Source organism: Eucalyptus grandis, chromosome 8 (genome assembly GCF_016545825.1).
Source record: "Eucalyptus grandis isolate ANBG69807.140 chromosome 8, ASM1654582v1, whole genome shotgun sequence".
Lineage (NCBI taxonomy): Eukaryota > Viridiplantae > Streptophyta > Magnoliopsida > Myrtales > Myrtaceae > Eucalyptus > Eucalyptus grandis.
This window is the reverse complement of record NC_052619.1, coordinates 43,328,623-43,350,412: the sequence shown is the minus strand read 5'-3', so window position 1 is coordinate 43,350,412 and position 21,790 is coordinate 43,328,623. Positions and strand designations below refer to the sequence as shown.

Genomic DNA, 21,790 nt, shown 5'->3' with positions numbered 1-21,790 from the left:
CACCGACGAACGAACCATCCAACGGCCGACAGAAGAAGACACCTAACAGAGCATACACAACAACAAAGTGAAAGAGAACGCAAGGAACAAACGATTTCCTTAGGACAAAGCAACCAATCCACGAGGACACGAGCGCAAAATAGCATCGACCCGGAAAGACATTCGCTAGCGGGCAACGAATCGGCGAACCACACGAGAGAAGAAGCCAAGGGAATTCAAGAAGATCATCACCTTGATCGGATCGAAGCAGGCGGGCCACCCCCACAGACAATGGAGAGAGAGACCTTGGAACTGGGTGCGGACGATGTCGAGGGTGCGCGGCGGCGACGGTGGCGAACCCGGCGGTGGCGACGGTGGTAGCGTTCTCGCACCGAAGGATCCGGCGATGGCGCGACGAAAGAAAAGCAAGTCTGCGGATGAGTCGTGTGACCGTGTGAGAGAGGTAAAGTATAAACGAATTAGGGTTTTCGATTTTGGGGCTGCCTTAAAAACTGGTCCGATCGATTTGGTTCCCGGTAGGTAATTTTTCGAACCGGTTCAAACAGAGTTTGAATTTTGAGAACCGATTCCCGCACCGGTTCAACAAGAACCGGTTCCCGACCTGTTTTTTTTGGGTGGGCTGGGACGGGAATCGGTTCAAACAGAGTTTGAATTTTGAGAACCGATTCCCGCACCAGTTTCAACCAGAACCGGTTCCCGACCTGTTTTTTGGGTGGGCCGGACCGGGAACCGGTTCACCCAGTCCGGTTGCACAGCCCTAGTCAAACCCATCAATCTCTTGGAAAGGAACTGAAGATCGAAATCCGGAAAGCACACTTCTTCCATTCACAACCCAAAAACCCAAAGAAAACTCCTCCGCAAAACAAGCTAAATGAAATCCTCAAGAAAAGATCCGGTCAAAACTCAAACTAGCGCCTCATCGGCTCCCGTCCCACCAAAAATAGCTCGTTCGCACATCAAATCGTGCATAGATCTAATCACGAGCACCGAACACGCACACAACACTTCGAAGAAAGAAAAAAGATGCCTACCGTTCTCCCGGACACGCTGCGGCGTCGGAGGAGGAGTAGGATGGTGGCGGCGGCGGCGGCGAAATGGAGCGCTCAAAGAAAACTCTCCGCCCCACTCTCTCTCGCACTCGGAGAGAATGACACGGGAGAAGCGAGACCGTAGAGGCAAGCGGCAACGAAAATATTTTCAAATGGGTCAAAGTTGAAATTTAATAAATTTTATTTTGCTTTTAATGAACCCCCAGCAAAAGAGGTTTGCGAGGCTAGATATACTAGTGGCGGACAGCGAGAGCACGATCCACCTGAGTCGTTACTCTTCGCTCGGTGATCTCAGGCTCGACGTTGAAGCAGAGGAGGAGGAAGAACAAGAACGAGATGAAGGAGAAGAAGGAGAAGATGGATCCTTGCTTTTCTGCTTCTGGGTTTATCTCTTGAAGTCCGCCACTTTCCCTTGTACCATTTTCCGTCAGGTAGAGGAAAGCCGCCGTTTTTCCATTTTTTTTCGTCCCTTTTTGGTTCATTGGTTTTTATGGGAGGGACGGTGTTCGTTTCTCAATTATGTGAATTTTTTTATGTTTGGAGAGGTTGGGTATTATGAGTTGCTTGTTTGGCGGTTGTTTTAGCGATTGATCACTCATCGGTTGTTGGATTTTGTGATTTGGAGGGATGCTTTGCGTTGGTTTGGATCGATCACCGTTGCTCGGCTCTTGGGTTGTGTCTGTCGGTCTGATTATGATGAGTTTGAATTATTGTAGAATTTTCCCAAGAGTGTCTTTTCACGTTCATTGAAGTCTATTGCTGTGTTGTTCCTGTTAGATGGTATACTGAGTATCAATGCATGTTTGTGGAACCAAAGCTTATTGATTTTTGTGGATTTGTTTGGGATCAATCCTTTGTAATGCGTCAAGTCTTGTTTTTTTTTTTTTTTCCGTCCCCTATTGCGATCTATCTTGCTTTGTGACACAAGGGACTATTCGAAAATGGTGATTAAGGGATGATGTATACCATAATCACAAATAGTGTTGCCTGTCACTTCTCTTTTCAGCTCAAAGTTCTATGGTTAATGGGGTTAAAAATATTCTCACACAGGTGAACTCAGATGTCAAGGATGGTTTCCCAATTCTCGTTTTGAATGGAGATAAGAGACTCACGCTTCTGCCATCGCTTCCTCCACAAAAAGAATCTCCTGATTCTGAGGTTTCTCCTTTTTCAAGTGAAAAATCATACACTTCTTCAGATAGCAAGTTTCCATTTGGAAAATGGGTCCATGTTGGCTGTCAGGTATGTATATCAAGTGTCTGAATTACTCTTTCTACACTGCTCATTCCTTTTGAGTTGATAACTGCTGAAATTTTTATGGCTATAGCTGAGCACATTAATGTCTGTCATGTTTACCACTTATTGGTTCAAGCTGCCGAGCTGAAGCAAGTTGTTACTGAACATTTTATCTGTCTGTTTTACCTTTAACCAATCATTTTCAGATGTAATTGGAATTGTATGAATGGTGCATGATCTTCAAATATATAAAAGTAAGGCATATTGGATTGATATTCATATAGCACATAGAACTGTTGCACTTTCATTGTGACTGAAAAGAACAAGCTTTTATAGAGTACATGCATGGAGTATGATTCTTTTCATATTCATTGGAGTGCCTGTGATTAACTGATTGCATGCATTATCTGGAGGATCTTAGACAAGAATTGTTATCTGCAAAATTTCATGTAAGTCTATGTCTCATTGTCGGTATGATGAAAGAGATAAAGTAGAATTTTAGATTGCATAAATGGTGCTCAACCGAAAAGTCTCTTGTCAATCTTATGATGTCATTGTCTTTCCTAGGTTTCTTACTCTTAGGGCCTTTTTCCCTTTGTAAATTGCTCAAAGTTCTATCTTCATGGCAGGTCTCAAGTGAACTTTTACGGCTTCACAGTGACGGGGAAGTGGTGGATGAGAAGCCCCTAAGTGCCTCAAAAGAAGGAGAATCTAGCCCTTTAAGGAAAATAAGTTTGGTTAGTACCAGTGGAACTGATGATGGTATAGAAGGTTATTTATACAGTCCAAAGGTCTTGCACCCTTCTTCATCCATTGAGGATCATTATAAGGTACCTTCTGTTGAGTTTGTTTGACCTTATTCATGTGGATATGATTTCTTTAATGAATATTTTCCTGCAATGCCAGGACTCACCTGTACACTTAGCTATTGACAAGTCATCTGCTTCTGACATAGAAGAAGGTAGTGATGGTGTCTGGAGTATCGTGGGTGGAAAGGTAAGTCGTTGTATCTTCCTTTTAATCCTATCACCACTACATTTTTGTTTTTTTTTGACAAAATCTAATTGAGTGTCACCTCCAGTGTTAAGCATTTGTCGTTGAACTGCCTTGACGAAGTTGAATCTTTTTCTGTGACGTCAGGAAGCGATATTTCTATGTTAATAGCTTCCGACTTTTTTTGTTGTTTTTCTTTCAATAGAAAAAAGTTGGCTCTAAAGCTTGCCTCTTTGGAAAAAGTATCAATTTCTGATATGGCTTAAGTATTTGCAATTTCAGCTTTTCCAATTGTTTCCCGTTGTGCTTCCAAAGCAAGATTGCGAATTGGAGATTCCTTGTAATTGTCTATCCAAAATGAATTTATATTAATGATTGACTGACTGGGTCATAGCTTTCCTTGCAAGTGTGTCTGGGAAATGAGACGGGTGGAGAAAGCTTACTCAATGGTGTTTCACATTCAGCGTGGTTGTATGAGTCTGTTCTTCCTTCTTTGAAACCCAATAGGCTCCTTATATGTAACGTTCAATTTACTCCTTAAAAGTCAGGTGCCATGCTCTAGCTACGGCCTTCTTCCAATATGCAGTGACAATTGGTTTACTGAATTGCAGGCATCGTGTCGGAGGAACTTTGCGTTGGATGTTGTCTTGCTAGATGCCTTTGGCCAGATTGTGAATAAGGAAATGGAGGTTTGCTTCTTCTTGCTTCTTACTGTGGCTCTCTCTCTCTCTCTCTCACCAACCCCACCTAACCCCACCTAAAAACAACTATCATAAGAGAAAAAAAGGAAAAAGAAAAAAATCATAGATAAGGTGCTGTTAATAAATTGTGTTTTTTTTTTTTTGGTAGGTTGTTGCTTCACTTTTGTATGCTAACAGTGGGTCACTGGTGGAGAAACCAGTGATGATGAAGCCCCGCCGTTGACAAGCTATGATGGAATCGAATTCGATTCCTATGAGAAACCTAGCAAATTATTGCATGGCCGCACTTCTTTTAAGCTCAAGATATCTCAGGTAGATGTTGGTTGGGTGATTTGTATTACGCTAATGATAGCTTGTCATCTGAATTAAAGATTGCATTAGTGGCCTGCGGTTTGTTTGCAAATATTTGAGTAGGACTGTATACAGGAAAAGTAGATGGCATGGGGGTAATTGATAGTAGCATCTCATTAATATGTTAAGCGGTACTAGCATGCTCTAGAGATTGCCTAATCCAAGTAAATAGAAAAAAAAAAAAATTATCACTAGCTGGGCAGAGTAATCATGTGTGTAGGTTGTAGATTAAATTTTTCTTTGGTTGAATATTTTCTTAAACATTGTTAGCGACAATGGTTAGATCACCTCTTCAAGAAAAACTTACAGTAGAACTGCAAGAACTTGGACCAATTTTTCCTCTTCATATAAATACGTTTGGGCATACATAAGGTGTTCATACTTAATACAGTTGATCAACTTGAATCAATTCCAAAACATTTTTTGAATTCAATTCCTAAGTACACGTAAAAAAGAATATAATAATACATGCCTAAGAGTAGCTGTAATGACCTATTATTGATTCAAACTTTTATATGTGACATTTCTGCTTGTATGTGTGTTCTCCTCTGCATTAGCATGAACTACATTTACTAAATTATCGGTGTGGCAAGTTTAGTGCCTTCTTGGTTTTCTAGTTTTCCCCCACCAGGGTATTAGCTCTTCTAGTATGCATTGTTGTGTATGAAAAATATCTTTTTCCATTTGATCTCTTTTATTATTCTATCGATATGCTTTTGTTCTTTAGGAAGCAATAGTCTTGCCTCCATGGATTGCCCTTGCTGTGCGTCCTAGGCCTGGTGTGTGGGAGTACATTAGGGTAAAATCCATGCCCTGGTTGTTGAGGAGTTGCAAGTGACCGAGTTCCTTCATTTCAAGGAAGAACTCGTCGATGGAAAGTAAGTCTTTCTTTTTTCATTTTTGGCTTTTAGCACCACATGGATGCTAGCATGCTTTGCTTTTGGCGGAAGGACTGTAGGTTACTCGAATTTGTGGATCGTTGGCAGTCACGGCATTACATCATGAGATCTAGAATATGTAAATGAATGCCGCTTACTCTGTTGCAGTTTGAATGGAAACTTTGTGCTTGAATTGGACTTTGAGCCATTCACCACCCAATTTCCCTGCCCAACTCTTTCGAAGTCCATTGGAAATGGAGTGGAGTTCCTCAACCGCCACCTTTCGGCAAAGCTCTTCCATGACAAGGAGAGCTTGCACCCTCTGCTTGAGTTCCTTCAAGTTCATTGCTACAAAGGAAAGGTAAGCCCATGGGCAGATAACACTCATCTCACTCTCTCAGATCTACTTCTTATGTGCCGCGTGTATCACTCAATTGTATTAACAAGATTGTGTAAATGACAACTCAAAGGAAACATTGCGACATTCACATAACTTCATGACTGTTGAAAGGACAGTTCAGAGTTGCTCATATTTTAGATGCATGGACTGAATCCTTTTTTTTTCACAGACAATTACTTGAGACTCATTTATGCTGATCTGTGATGCAGAATGTGATGGTCAACACAAGAATTCAAAATGTCTTCTCGCTCCAACATGTCCTGAGGAAGGCAGAGGAGTACCTCTCTGCCCTCAAACCTGAGACACCTCACTCTCAGTTTGAGCACAAGTTTCAGGAAATTGGGCTAGAGAGGGGCTGGGGCGACACCGCCGACCGTGTGCTTGAAATGATTCGGCTTCTTCTGGATTGTCTTGGGCTCCCGATCCATGCACCCTCAAGAATTTCTCAGGAAGAATCCCCATGGTCTTTAACGTTGTTACCATGTCACCTCACGGTTACTTTGCCCAAGACGATGTCCTTGGATATCCCGATACCGGTGGCCAGGTAATTAATCGTCTCAAATATTGATTTAGCATCTCTTGCCAGTATTTCTACATGCAATTCCATCATCATGCATTGTTCACATTTTGTAGGTTGTGTACATCTGGGACCAAGTTCGTGCATTGGAGAGTGAGATGCTTCACCGTATCAAACAACAAGGGCTGGATATTACTCCTCGGATCCTCATCGTAGGTTCTTGCTTTTTTACTGATATTGGAATAGTTTTTTGCTGGCCAATCCAACTAACTCGTTATGTTTGTTTTGTGTCCTGCCTCTCTTGGCTGCAGGTCACTCGTCTTCTTCCTGATGCAGTAGGAACCACGTGCAACTAGCATCTTGAAAAGGTTTTTGGAAAAGAATACTCCCACATTCTTTGAGTTCCCTTTAGAACAGAGAAAGGGATGGTGCGGAAGTGGATTTCACAATTTGAAGTGTGGCCTTACTTGGAAACATACACCGAGGTATATTAGCTCATAAGATTATACTTTGCGAGGATTTCTTGTCAACATTCCAATCTTTCGTAATATGAAGACTAACCTTATCTTCTCTCATCAGGATGTCGCTAATGAAATTGCTGGAGAACTACAAGGCAAGCCCGATCTGATCATCAGCAATTACAGTGATGTTAACATAAGTTGGGCGTTACGCAGGTTTGTCCCTTCCTAGTTTTACTCTCTATAGTGGCACTATGACTAATCAAAGACCAAATGCTAAATATTAGTTTCTTCTGATTTATTATGCAGTGCACAATAGCTCATGCCCTTGAGAAGACCAAATACCCGGAATCGACATCTACTGGAAAAAGTTCGAGGAAAAATATCATTTCTCTTGCCGCCTTACAGCAGATCTCATAGCCATGAACCACACCGACTTTATAATCACCGGCACCTTCCAGTTGATTGCCAGAAGGTAACTGATCTTTCTTTCAGATGTGGATTCATGCTAAAATGCTCCTCCATCCACCACAATGTGCTAAACTGCTCATATAGTTATATGTTTTCAGCAAGGACACGGTTGGGCAATATGAAAGTCACACCGCTTTTACACTTCCTGGACTGTACCAAGTCGTCCATGGCATTGATGCTTTCGATCCCAAATTCAACATCGTGTCACCAGGAGCTGATATGAGCATTTATTTCTCCTACACGGAGGAGAAGTGGAGGTTGAAATCTTTCCATGCTGAGATCGAAGAACTTCTGTTCAGCAATGTGAAGAACAAGGAACACCTGAGTTTTTGGAGTTTTTTTCCCCTCCCATACTGGACTTGGACCTACATTAGCATGCTGTGTTTTGAATGATAATGTTCAAGCTCAAACAAAAGCTGACATGGATGTGTTGGTTAATGTCAAAACAGATGCGTATTGAAGGACCGGAACAAGCCAATCTTGTTCACCATGGCAAGACTGGACTGTGTCAAGAACTTAACTGGGCTGGTCAAGTGGTACGGAAAGAACACCTGCCTGAGAGAGCTGATCAACTTGGTTGTGGTCGGTGGTGACCGGAGGAAGGAATCTTAGGACTTGGAAGAGCAAGCCGAGATGAAAAATGTCACACCCCAATTCACAAGAAGAAGGGGCATGACACGGCCGTCCTTTTTTCCAAAGGACGCAGCCTCAACGTAACCAAAATTCAACCCGATATCAACATATATACATCCACATATATATATATTTGACAAAAAGGGGCACTTGGTTACCAAATCTATATCAGAGTATATCTATAATCCACAAAAATTCAAAACATAAACCTTCTACAAAGACTAACTTATAAACTTATGAACTATGCATAAGCCATATCCAAAATTTCCACCAAAAAGTCCTCCCCGAACGAACGCTCACGCCTATTCGTGACTCGCTGAAGAACCTGAAAAACAAGTAGATGAGAGGAGTGAGCTACCACGGCTCAATGAGTAACACATTTCTTCTAAGCGGATCGAGAAATCACTATGCACATTTTAAAACACAAACATAACTCACTTTATCATAATACCAAATCATAATTCAAATATTGAAAGCACCAATGGTCGAGTCCATTAGTCGATCTCGTAAAACATGCATCAATAGTCTATTCCATTGATTAATCTCATCAAATCATATCGATGGTCTACTCCATCGACCAAACTCAAATCATAAGTCAATGGTTCACTCCATTGACCAATTCATGCTCAAATGTTTAGCCATGGTCACGCGTAACGCCCGTGACAAGACGAACAAGATTCCCCCCTTGGCAAGGTCTCCACATATTATTAGCCGGTGGCTCGGCCCACAATGATATCCTAGAATAGTATGCACATACCCACACCCCTCAGGGTCCATAGAGACATTGAGCACAATAACAACTCGAAAGAGAATTATATCACAATATCCAGTAATCCAACATTAAAAAGAGAATCATATCACAACTCGAAATTTGATATATAAATATCAAAGCATTCTCCAAAACATTTCAAGATTCTTTCACAAAGAATTTCACAAATCCTTTTTCAAACAACTATTCAAATCGAAGTCGGAATATAACTCCCTTCGAATAACAAAAATATTAGTAATAGCTCGATCCCGTTTAATGCAACAAAATATGCTTTTTTATCAACTCATGGAATATATAATCCATCACGTTTCTCGAAACATGAGTTTAAAATACGAAGAAGAAATAGTGTCACTCACCTAGGAAAAGCCAAAAATCAAATACGACGCTCACACAAACCGACGCATTCGGATTCCTAACAATTAACGGGAAAATAATATCAAAAAGCCGAGTAAAAAATGATATTCTTATAACGACTCGCCTATACTAGGCATATTAGTCGATAAACGACACCTACGTGCCCCAAAAGCTCATAATTTAGCATAAACCCATCATTTTCAGCTAGGCGCCGCCCATGCGCCAACTTCGTCACGCCATAAATCCCTCCACAAAATTCCGTTTCAAGCCATCTTATAGTCGTTAGAAAGATCTCTTAACGTACAACAACAACCCCAACTCAGCCGCCCCAAAACAGCACTGGAAATAACAAAAAAAAAAAAGAGACTCGAAGCCACTGTTCGCTACAGTACCAGATTGCGCCTCCAACTTCAAAATTCCGTTCCGAACAAACCGTAAGCTCAAATCACGATCCGAAAGATGCTATAGCTTCACAACATCCCAAAGTACCATTTCTAAAAAAAATTACCACTTAACGACTCAAAAATTGGGCTTCGCCACACAAATACCCAAGAAATCCGAATTTCGAGCCCTAATTGCGGCAATTGCTTCAAGCAAGTGATTAAAGGCTTCAATTTCTTACCGGCCTTGCTAAACACACTTGAGTCGGCTTGATGAGACGTCCGGGTCACTAGTGCACCAAAATTTTTCCCCTTTTTTTCCCTTTTCCCTTTTTCCTTTTTCTTCTTTCTCTCTTCTCCCCTGTTTCGCGTCTTCCCCTGTTTCTGTTTCTGCTCGCTGCTCTTCTCTTTCTCTCCCTCTTTCTCTCTTTTTAAAGCCCATCCGAAGTATCCACGGTTCTCTTCAGCCTCCCTTTTTTGACTTTTCAAACCTTTCTTTTCTTTTCTTTTCTTTTCTTTTCTTGTTTTAAAACCCATATATTACATTCTCCCCTTCTTAAAAAAATTTCGTCCTCGAAATTTAAAGGCACCTCAATCATGAAACAAGCGAGGGTATTTGCGCCTTGCCTCTTCCTCGAGTTCCCAAGTGGCCTCTCTCTCTGTGTGATTTTGCCATTGGATCTTCACATAAGGAATAGTGCGTCGTCGCAACACTTGATCCTTCTTATCGATAATACGAATGGGCTGCTCTTCGTACGTTAAGTTTTCTCTCAACTTCAATGGTGTAAAATCCAATACGTGATCAGGATTTGGCACATATTTCCGTAATAAGGATACATGAAACACATTATGGACTCCAGATAATGCTGGAGGTAAAGCTAGCTTATAAGCAACTTCACCAATCTTTTCTAATATCAAAAATGGTCCTACATACCTTGGGCTTAATTTACCACGTGTGCCAAATCTCATGACGCCCTTCATAGGAGAAACCTTCAAGAATACATGATCTCCTACATTAAATTCTACTTTGCGCCTCTTAAGGTCCGCATAACTTTTCTGACGGCTTTGAGCTGTTTTCAAACACTCTCGAATGAATCTGATTTTCTCTTCTGATTGCTGTATGAATTCAGGCCCAGTTAATCTTTTCTCACCAACATCATCCCAGCAAACAGGAGTCCTACATTTACGCCCATACAAAGCTTCAAAATGAGCCATTTTAATACTTGAATGATAGCTGTTATTATAAGAAAACTCTGCCAAGTGTAAATGTTCATCCCACGAACCACCAAAGTCAATAACACAAGATCGTAACATATCCTCTAATGTCTAAATAGTTCTTTCTGATTGGCCATCCGTTTGTGGATGAAAAGCTGTGCTAAAGTTGAGTTGAGTACCTAACGCCCCCTTGTAAACTCTTCCAAAAGTTGGACACAAACCTGGGATCTCTATCGGAAACAATACTCACTGGAACTCCATGAAGTCTCACTATCTCGTTGACGTATCGCTTCGCCATGTCTTCAAGTGAAAGACCGAATCGATAAGACAAAAAGTGTGCAGATTTAGTCAATCGATCAACAATCACCCATATGGCATTCTTACCATCTAGGCGTCCTCGGTAAGCCGACGATGAAATTGGTCACTTTAGGTACTGTTGGCAAATTTTACGAGCTCACTTTCACTTGGGCAAATTAGACAAACTTCACAATATCTTTCTTCATATTGATCCACTAAAAATTTCCTCTCAAATCCTTGTACATCTTGGTGCTTCTTGGATGAATTGAGAATCTAGTGCTAGGAGCTTCTTGTAGTATCTCCTTTTTAAATTTTGAATCATTAGGAACACATAACTAACCACGAAACCTCAGTGACCCATCTACGTGGATACTAAAGTCATCTTGTTTCCCAGCTTCTACACCTTCTCTGATCTTCTCCAATTGAGGATCTTCATTTTGTTTAGCCTTGATTCTATCAATCAATGTCGATTGTACTTGAAGATTAGCTAATCGAGCACCAAATTGATGGACCAAAACCTCCAGGTCTAGCTTTCTCATATCCTCAAGAATAGGCTTTTGAGAAGTGAGCAATGATGCCATATTTCCAGAGGATTTGCGACTCAAGGCATCAGCTACCACGTTAGCTTTACTTGGATGGTAATTGATGGATAAATCATAATCCTTCAGAAGTTCAAGCCATCTTCTTTGCCTCATATTCAGTTCTTTTTGAGTAAAAATATGTTTCAAACTCTTATGATCGGTAAAGACTTTACAGTTTTCACCATACAAGTAGTGCCGCCATATTTTTAAGGCAAACACAACCGCCGCCAACTCTAGATCATGAGTAGGATAGTTCTTCTCATGAGCCTTCAACTGTCTAGAGGCATAAGCCACAACTTCACCATCCTACATAAGAACACAACTTAAACCTTCCTTAGATGCATCACAATAAATTGTAAAGCCACTAGTTCCTAAAGGCAAAGTTAATATAGGAGTTGACACCAATCACCTCTTTAACTCTTGGAAACTGCGCTCACATTGATCTACCACACAAATTTAACTCCCTTGAGTTAAGCGAGTAAGTGGACTGGCAATTTTAGAAAACCCTTTATAAAATCTCCTATAATAACATGCTAACCCAAGAAAACTTCTTACCTCCGTGACACTGGTAGGGCAATTCCATTGAACAACTGCTTCAACTTTCTTTAGATCAACTGAGATACCATCCTTTGATATTACATGACCCAAGAATTCTATATGATCAAGCCAGAAATCACACTTACTAAATTTAGCATACAACTTCTTTAACAACCCTCAAGCGTTGTTCACATTCCTCCAAACTCCTCAAATACACCAAAACATCATCAATGAATACCACAATAAATCCGTCAAGAAATTGCTCGAATACCTGTTCATCAAATCCATGAAAGCCACAGGTGCATTCGTTAACCCAAAAGGCATGACAAGGAATTCATAATGCCCATATCTTGTCTAGAAAGTGATCTTTGGCACATCATCGGCTTTTATCTTCAACTGATGATACCCAAAACAAAGGTCGATCTTAGAAAATACTTGAGCCCCTTGAAGTTGATCCAATAAATCATCAATCTGGGGCAAAGGATATTTATTTTTTATCGTCACCTTGTTGAGTTCTCAGTAATCTATGCAAAGTCGTATACTACCGTCCTTCTTCTTCACAAATAGAATAGGAACTCCCTAAGGCGATACACCAGCCTGATAAAACCCTTATCCAAAAGCTCTTGCAGTTGTGTCTTCAATTCAGTCAATTCAGAAGGTGCCATCCGATATGGGGTCTTAGAGATGGGTGTTGTACCAGGCATTAAATCGATGCAAAACTCTATCTCTTTATCTGGAGGCAAGCCAGGTAAATCTTCAGGAAATACATCAGGGAATTCTTTAACAACATGAACATTTTCTAGCTTTACTCGTTCCTTGCTTGTGTCTTTTACACAAGCCAAATAACCACAACAACCATTTTCAAAAGCTTCTTGCTTGTATAGCTGAAATTAACCTTGAAAAGTGCCTTTATAACTCCCAAGAAAGAAAATTCTGGTTGATTTGGAGGTCGAAAAATAACTTTCTTTGAATAACAATCGACAAATGGCATGATATTTTGATAACCAATCCATCCCTAGAATAACATCGAAATCCCATATATTTAATTCCACCAAATCCACAGGTAATAATACGTCATCAATTCACAACAAACAATTCTTGAAAACACAATCAGCAATCAAGAAATCACTAGTGGGAGTATTGATACACAATTCATAATTTAGAAGGTCAGGCAACATATCAAGTTTTCTTGCAAAGTCAATGGAAGTAAAGGAATGTGTGGCACCGGGATCAAACAATGCATAAGCAAGTTGTGAGGCAATAGAAATATTACCTTCAACAACTGTATTAGAAGCCGCCGCATCCTCTTCTGTCATTGTAAAAACTTTCATAGTCATCCTTTGCCTTTGCTGGCCTTCTTGTGGTCTATGAACTGGAAGGGTAGTCTTCCTCATAGAACAAGGATATACTAGATGTCCAGGTTGCCCACATACAAAACATACTCTACTATCTCTGGGGGCATTCTTCTGTGTTGGACAATGATGAGGCATATGTCCCATTTTTCCACAAATAAAGCATGTTCCTCTCTTGCGGTAACAAGGACCGCTATGTCGTTTCCCACAGGTAGTACAAGGGCTTGGATTATTTTGAATTCTGAACTTTCCTGGCTGGTTAAAAGCTTTCCTCTTTCCGCTACCACCGACGCTGCTATCCTGATAGTTAGTGGATTTCAACTTCTTATGTTGAGGTACACCTTGTACGTCACTCTCCAAAATCTTTTATTCCACTCTGATGGCTCATTTTAGCATGTCTTTATAAGTTGTCAATGCTAGAGGTGTGAGTGCAGAACTAATTTTATATCGGAGCCTCCTCTGAAAGTGATAAGCCTTATCTTGCTCATTAGACACATATTGCTAAGCAAATCTACTCATCTGATTAAAGCGGATTGCATACTCCAAAACCGTGGAGTTGCCTTGAGATATGTGTATAAAATCACTCTTCATTTTGGCTTGAAATGACACTGGGAAGAATTGAGCATTGAAAACTTGCTTAAAGTCCTCCCAAGTTATAGCACCACTGTTGTCTCTAAGGGTTGGCCTCATTCCCTCCCACCAATGCTCTGCCTCGCCCTTTAAGTATTGAGAGACAAAGCTAACCTTCTTATCTTTAGGAATGCCTTCAGCTTCAAAGATCCCCTCGATCTTTCTAGTCCATTGCTCAGCTGCAAGAGGATCAGCTTTCCCATCATAAGTGGGTGGTTTCGCCTCTCTGAATTGGGCAAAGGTGTATGGGCTAGTTGCTCCATCTCCACTTAATTCCTTTGCCTGATGATACCAATGAATCATGGCTTGCTCGAAGTCAGTCGAAGAAAATGACCATTGGTTCACTTCCCTAACTTCATGTGAGTTAGGGACTTCCATCATGTTGATCCTCTCGTCTCCTCCTTAAAGACGCACTTCGAGAAGCTTGAGGCATGTCTCTAACATCAGGAGCAACAACTTGCTTGCGTTTGCTATTTCTACAAAGCGAAGCGAGTGTCTCCGAGTCACGAATGATCACCTGAATTCAAGAATGGAGCTACAACTTAGTATCTAAAAGGCTAATGCGTTAAAATCTATCACCTAATCTCACATCGTCCCATATCTACCCAAACAAATCAAAACCTAAGCTCTGATACCAAAAAATGTCACACCTTGATTCACAAGAAAAAGGGCATGCCACGGCCGTTCTTTTACCAAAGAACACAGTCTCAACATAACCAAAATTCAGCCTAATATCAACATATATACATCAACATATATCTATTTGACAAAAAGGGCATTTGGTTACAATATCAGAGTATTTCTATAATCCACCAAATCAAATGTACACCTCCTCCAAAGACTAACTCACGAACTTATCAACTATGAAAAAGTCATACCAAAAAGTTTCCACCACAAAAGTCCTCCCCGAATGAATGCTCACGCCTACTTGTGACTCACTGAAGAACTTGAAAAACAAGTAGATAAGAGGAATGAGTTACCATGGCTTAGTGAGTAACACATTTCTTATAAGCGGATCGATAAATCACTATGCACATTTAAAAACACAATCCTAACTCATTTTAACATACTATAAATCATAATTCAAATATTGAAAGCACCAATGGTCCGAGTCCATTAATCAATCTCATAAAACATGTATCAATGGTCTATTCCATTGATTAATCTCATCAAATCATACATTGATGGTCTTCCATCGACCAAACTCAAATCACATGCCAATGGTCTACTCCATTGATCAATTCATGCTCAAATGTCTAGCCATGGCCACATTTAATGTCCGTGACAAGACGATCAAGATTCCACCTATTATTAGCCAGTGGCTTGGTTCACAAGGATATCCTAGACTAGTATGCGCATACCCACACCCCTCAAGGTCCATAGAGACATTGAGCACAATAACAACTCGAAAGAGAATCATATCACAATATCCAGTAATCCAACATTAAAAAGAATCATATCACAACTTAAAATTTGATATATAAATATCAAAGTTTTCTTCAAAACATTTTAAGATTCTTTCACAAGAATTTCACAAATCCTTTTCAAACAACTATTCAAATCGAAGTCGAAATATAACTCATTCTTTCAAAACAAAAAATTAGTAATAGCTCGATTATGTTTTAATGCAACAAAAGATGCTTTTTATCAACTCATGAATATATAATCCACTATGTTTCTCAAAAATGAGTTTAAAATACAAGAAGAAATAGTGTCACTCACTTGGGAAAAGCCAAAAATCAAATACGACGCTTACTCGAACCAATGCACTCGGATTCCTAACAATTAACGGAAAAACAATATCAAAAGGTTGAGTAAAAATGATATTCTTAAAATGACTCGCCTATATTAGGCCTATTTGTCGATGAAATGACACCTATGCGCCCAAAAGCTTAATTTAGCATAACCCATCATTTTCAGCTAGGCGCCGCCATGTGCCAACTTCGTCACGCCATAAATCCCTCCACAAAATTCCGTTTCAAGCTGTTTATAGTCGTTAGAAAGCTCTCTTAACGTACAACAACAACCCCAACTCAGCCGCCCCAAAAAAGCACTGGAAATAACAAAAAAAAGGCTTAAAGCTACTATTCGCTATAGTTTCAGAACCCGTCCTCAACTTTAAAATTCCGTTCCGGACAAACCGCAAGCTTAAGTCACAATCCGTAAGATGCTATAGCTTCACAACATCCCAAAGAACCATTTCTAAAAAAATATGCAGCTCAATGATTCAAAAATCGGGCTTCGCCGCACAAATATCCAAGAAATCCGAATTTTGAGCCCTAATTGCGACGATTGCTTCAAGTAGATGATTAAAGGCTTCAATCATTTACCTGCGTTGCAAAACAAACTTGTGTCGGCTTGATGAGGCGTCCAGATCACGAGCGCGCCAATTTTTTTTTTCTCTTTTTCCCCTTTTTCCTTTCTCTTCTTTCTCTCCTCTCCCTGTTTCTTTATTTCCCCTGTTTTTGTATCTGCTCGCTGCTCTTCTCTTTCTCTCCCTCTTTCTCTTTTTTAAAGCCCAGCCAAGGTTCCACTATTTTCTTCAGCCTCTTTTCTTGACTTTTCAAACCTTTCTTTTTTTTCTTTTCTTTTCTTTTCTTGTTTTAAAACCCATATATTACAAAAAAGATGTACGGGCTGATTGAGACGTACAATTTGAATGGCCAGTTCAGGTGGATCTCTTCCCAGATGAACCGGGTGAGGAATGGAGAGCTTTACCAGTACATCTGCGACATGAGGGGAGCATTTGTGCAGCCCACTCTCTACGAGGCTTTTGGACTGACCGTGGTGGAGGCCATGACATGTGGATTGCCGACCTTTGCAACTTGCAAAGGCGGTCAGATCATTGTGCACGGCAAGTCTGGATTCCACATTGATCCTTATCACGGGGATCGGGCAGCGGAGATCCGCGGACTTCTTTGAGAAGTGCAAGGTGGACCCGAGCCACTGGGACAAGATCTCACAGGTGGCAGTGCAGAGAATTGAGGAGAAGTAAGGACCGGGATTCTTGTTAGGTTCAATCTTTGATAGGGAAAAAGAGCACATTTCAACTTGGAAACAAGTGGGTAACATGTGGTGCTTTGCTTTTGGCAGGTATACATGGCAAATTTACTCCGAGAGGCTGCTCAACTTGACGGCGGTGTACAGCTTCTGGAAGCACGTCTCGAATCTCGACCATCTTGAGAGCCGCCGCTACCTAGAAATATTCTATGCCCTCAAGTATCGGAAATTGGTAAGAGACTTGGCTTCTCATCAGATCATGAGCGCGACAGTCTGCACACATATTTTGACTCCTTGTTCGGATATTCACACGCTGCTCCTTTGTCTTGACAGGCCGAGTCGGTTCCCCTTGCCGTTGAGTGAGTTAGAGGTGAACAAAAGGGCAGATATCAAGAGACAGACAGCTCCAAATTCTCTCAAGAGTTGAGGAATAATTGTCATTGCATTGGATTGGAAGAGAGCCTTTTCTTTTGCTTTTCTTTTTGCAACTGCTTTCGTCAATCTTTCTTTTGCTTCTTTCTGCTGTGAATGTATGTTGGGTTAGGTTCTTCAAAAAGTCAATTCAATGAAATTTCCTTCTTTTCCCCAGTGTCCCCTCAATTTACCTGTCGTCTTCCACTTGTAAGTTCACGTTCAACCATTTTTCCTTCGCTTTTAAGCTAGCAATGTGCATCTAAATGTGTTACTCGGATCGATGGTAGCGAGTCCCTTGGATATAGCACAAGACTATCCAAAAGAAATATAAATAAAAAATTACCGAGGCAAAACAAGTCTTCTAAAATAAATCACAAGGAAAACTTGTATACCGGAATTGACTGTTCCGGTCAGTTGTACACATCTGACATATGAAGAGAGGACAATCAATACAAAAGAACAGGAGGTGGAGAGAGCTCGTACTGTACAATTTAATATTGATTCCGTTATACACGCATCAACACAACACACTCTGTCAAAATTGCCTTCTGTTTCTGAGTTTTCTATTTCTATCTACACCTTCATGAATAAAAGAAGAAAAAAACCGACAGAGGCTAAAACCATCTCCCATTACCGATGCGCCTACCCAGAAATAGAATGCAGAGAGTTTCATACCCTCCAAATCGCGCATCAATCCACAAGTCATGTAGCTACTCCCGTATGGATCTTGTAAGTTCCTTTTTCATGGCGGCTTCTCTTGGATAGAACATAATTGCCAGCACCAAAGAGAATGTAAGGCCAACTATCCCGCCGAATGGTTGGAAAGGATGAGTCCCCGTTATCCAAAGGGGGAAGTTGGGGTTGTAGATCAAAAAGCCACCTGATTGGAGAGTGCAACTTAAGACTAATATCCCTGCGCAGAGCCCAATTGGAACACAGAGGCTACCTTCACCGATTTGTCGAAGCCCGGCCAAGCTTAGTGATAAGAGCCACAGCCCAGGTATTGCCCATGGAGACCTGAAATGCGGCGGATAAGTCAAGTATCTTTGATGTTGACTCAAAGGGAAGATCAGGTCAGAAGCAAATTGATCAAGTGCATGACGGAAACATGAACCAGGTTCCCAGTAGACGCTTTAACCTAAAAGAGAAAGGATGAAAGATCAAGCTAAGAAGAAAGAACATTGTCCTCATTGTAGCTGCTAAAGAATGTGACATGACACTTAACAGATCTAAGCCTTTCAAGAAGGCAAGTTTGGCAAGTCATAAGTTTGCCTTCATCGTCAGAATGTTTATTATGTAAACTTCTCTTGATAAAAAAACAAAAAAATTGCAAGCATGTTCAATCTAGAACCAAGATTTCAGTAAGAACAGGCTAGCAGTGTTGCATGATTACTTTAAAATAGAAAAGGGTGGTCACCAAGTTAAAGCCTGATTTCCAGGAGTGCTGATTTACTTGTCATATTTTGAGTAACATGCTTTTCCTGGCCCCAATAGACATTTTCCCACAACAAATGAAGAACAGAAAACTGAAGGAGAAAATCCAAGGACAAAAATGAGTCAAAAAGCTGGAAGGAACATGACTTAATTAAAGCAATGTACCTCCGGAACAGGGAGAATGCAAGCCCTGACAAAATAATTCCCGGGTGATATCCAAGATCAGCAGCAGTGTCTTCAGTTAACCATGATCTGAAAAGAAACTCTTCCACAAGGGCAACAGAAGTTGCTGTAACAGCACCTCGACCGACCAAGATGAGAATTTGCCCATATGACTTGAGCCTTGTCATGGCATCTAATGACAATGAATGAAGACTTGGAGGCCAAGAAAAACTCACGCAGCCTAATAATGAATTAACATACCGTACATCATCAACAGGGGCTTTGCTTACGCAACGAAAAAGAAGGCAAGGCATATGCCTTGGCATGGACATACAACACCAGTCCAGCAACTAATGACAGCACAATTGTTTTTCCTCTAACCACAAACAGCACGATTTTTTGAATCATATAAAAATCTATTGAACAACTACAAGAAAACATATTTTTACTACTCCATCCAATAGACACAAGGAAGGAATGGGTGCCCCTATGGCTTCAATACATCCATGACAAGTCTTGCCTGAAAGAAACAGATTCTGCAGCACCTTGAAGGCCCCTTTCTGAAATCTGAGGACAATCTTCCATCACAAGTAACTCTAACTTTTGTGATCCCACAAGTGGCTTCAGGCCATCATCAGTGACTCCTAGGCACTTTACCAATCGCAAGGTCCGCAAAGAAGGAAAGTGGATAACATGCTGCAGTCCCTCTGTCACTTACCTCTTGGCATCTGACAAACTGCAAGAACTCCAAATACTGAGCAGAGCACAGTGCCTACGAGCTTGCTTTTCTTCTTATCCATGTTTCTACCACCCCACTCAACAGTTTCTTTAAGTGTTCCCCATTCCTTGAGCAGCTTTAGGGCACCTAACAGCCCTTTCCCCACTACAGCTTCATGAATTGTCTCATCCAGAACAACTTCCTCCTCACCCTCATTAACAGGACCTTCATCATTACCAAATTCTTTAAATTCTGTCCAGCGTCCGGGCTCATCTTTTACTTCATTATCTGCTTCATCTTCATCCATGAAGAGATCTTCTGTGTAAGGCTAATGAGAAACTGGAATGACGGGTAATGGCACAATTTCAGTAACTCACTTGATAAGAAAATAACATCACATATTCTTTCAGACACCAAAGACCATATCAAGCAATTGGTGGATATAACACCGATTTGAAGAGGAAGTAATTTCAATTACATGAATGAAATCTCAAAATTGCAATGCGAGCCCAATATGCATGTCCCTCTCCCCTTCTCAGTAGAACCAACATCGTTCTTAGCCAGCATATATCCTGAAAACTAACCGTGGTTTTAAAACTAAGCAACTCCAATATGGCCAAAACAGTTGAATAAGTCCACCGCTCTTCAAGACAGCAATCCCCTCGACCAACGATTAGGAATTTAGTTCGGAAGTTAAAATGCATCCCAAATAAACAAGCTACTGTGACTGCATGAGCAACAGACTGCAAGTTGTATGCGAAAAGTCCACTTGTTTGCAAGTTGTCCAGGATGTTGTTCAATGAGGCGCATCAAGTGCACTGCTTGTTCGCACATACACAGAAGGCAAATTCTAAAATAAGTCACTTACAAACAGTCTTTCAGTATGCATACAGTGAATAAAAAAGAAATGTTGCTTATTGACCATCCAAACAATACCAGGATTCTAAACTAAACAGCCAACTTAAACTAGTTTTGACCCAATAAGCAGCAATGCTACCCAAATCAGCAAAAGGCAATAATCTGAAAAATCTAGAGAACAAAATAAGGGTTCCACAGTTCAGAAAGAAAATATGATCACAAATTGTCCAGGCCAACACAGAATTAATCGAATGTATACCTTCATCAACCTCGAGGCCTGAAACAAAACCTTCTATTTCTGTCATGACAACCCTGCTTTCCTGTGATTCTCCAATCGCGACACTCTGATTTTCTGCATTGTGTGCGCTGGGAATACTACTGGCACAAAGAGCTATCGCTTTAGGACCAGAAGCCCCCTCCTCTTCTTGCTTCTTTAGAGCCAATTTCCTAGCTCTCTGTAAAGATTTATAAAGATCTTCGTCGTCATCAGCAATGACCATGTTTTCGTCATTCTCTGTCTTAACAGGAAGAGTTTGCTCCACCCGCAGTAACCTAGATGCCTCCTCTGCTTTAGCATAGGCCAATTGGTAGGCATTCTTTCTCATCTCAGCCTCAATTTTCTCTTGTTCCTCTCTGCTAGCCTGCCTCCTCCCATCCTTACGTGATCCAAGATCTCCAACACCTAACCCTGCTGAAACTGCTTCCACTTCAAGGGCATCTAAGTCCAACTTCTCTTTCTTCCGTAAGGATTTCTTTTTCTTGGGCTTTCTGAATCGAAGCAATTCTTCTTGAGTGTATTAATCGGACGAGGTCTTGGCAGACGAGGTGAGATCTTTACAATGACTATTTGAAGAAACACCCTGTAGCCTCCTTAGCTGTATATGAAGTACACGAAACTTTTTTAGAACGACCAAGCAGACCTCATTCCTATTCTAACTAATGCTGAACCACAATATGCAGAAAAACTAGTTACCTCTTCCAATTTCCTTTCAGCTTCATAGGTCAAACATCCACTTGAGTCAAGAGTTACCCCTGAAACCATCAAAAGAAGTGGGAACGCAATAGCTAGATATGACACTTGTAATCAGCAAAGAGAAAAAAAAACTAACTTCATCTTGAGCCGGATCATCATATTGTGGTAGTATTTTCTTCTCCGATGCAGGGTCATCGCTGAATCTAAAAATGACAGTGCTAATAATAAGTTGAGTGTATGCATATACCAATAGGGAAACCGAGATGCAAGTGTGGGACAAAGACATGTGACATGCAATACACAGTTAATGCACCTGCCTAACATCTGGTCTATGTTTGTCAAACATATGAACTTGATTGAATCCATACCTTCTGCATCGACATCAAATCCAGCCCATATTGTTTAAGGGGATATTCATACCCACGGATC

General features: G+C 40.8%; 2 protein-coding genes, 2 long non-coding RNA genes and 2 pseudogenes across 4 annotated transcripts; 5 read left to right on the top strand and 1 right to left on the bottom strand.

Annotated features, from left to right (window-relative positions):
- Positions 1–304: 304 nt before the first annotated feature.
- LOC104451477 (SH2 domain-containing protein A-like) lies at positions 305–4,202 on the top strand. Its single transcript, XM_039299994.1, has 6 exons — positions 305–442; positions 2,100–2,291; positions 2,915–3,115; positions 3,192–3,281; positions 3,890–3,967; positions 4,128–4,202. Exons 1-6 carry the CDS (start codon positions 305–307, stop codon positions 4,200–4,202), a joined length of 774 nt encoding a protein of 257 aa, XP_039155928.1.
- Positions 4,203–4,614: 412 nt separating this feature from the next.
- On the top strand, positions 4,615–6,007 carry LOC120286406. The gene is made up of 3 exons (XR_005545975.1): positions 4,615–4,702; positions 5,058–5,569; positions 5,818–6,007. It is a non-coding gene; the product is annotated as an uncharacterized LOC120286406 (long non-coding RNA).
- A 61-nt stretch (positions 6,008–6,068) lies between these two features.
- Positions 6,069–6,902, top strand: LOC104427163 (annotated as a pseudogene).
- An 89-nt stretch (positions 6,903–6,991) lies between these two features.
- LOC120286117 (sucrose synthase 1-like) lies at positions 6,992–7,689 on the top strand. Its single transcript, XM_039300990.1, has 3 exons — positions 6,992–7,058; positions 7,153–7,377; positions 7,504–7,689. The coding sequence occupies exons 1-3, from the start codon at positions 7,006–7,008 to the stop codon at positions 7,664–7,666; spliced, it is 441 nt and encodes a 146-aa protein (XP_039156924.1). The 5' UTR covers positions 6,992–7,005; the 3' UTR covers positions 7,667–7,689.
- A 9,039-nt stretch (positions 7,690–16,728) lies between these two features.
- On the top strand, positions 16,729–17,460 carry LOC104420081. Its single transcript, XR_005545974.1, has 3 exons — positions 16,729–16,793; positions 16,896–17,034; positions 17,136–17,460. It is a non-coding gene; the product is annotated as an uncharacterized LOC104420081 (long non-coding RNA).
- A 243-nt stretch (positions 17,461–17,703) lies between these two features.
- LOC104455168 lies at positions 17,704–21,486 on the bottom strand (annotated as a pseudogene).
- Positions 21,487–21,790: the final 304 nt, after the last annotated feature.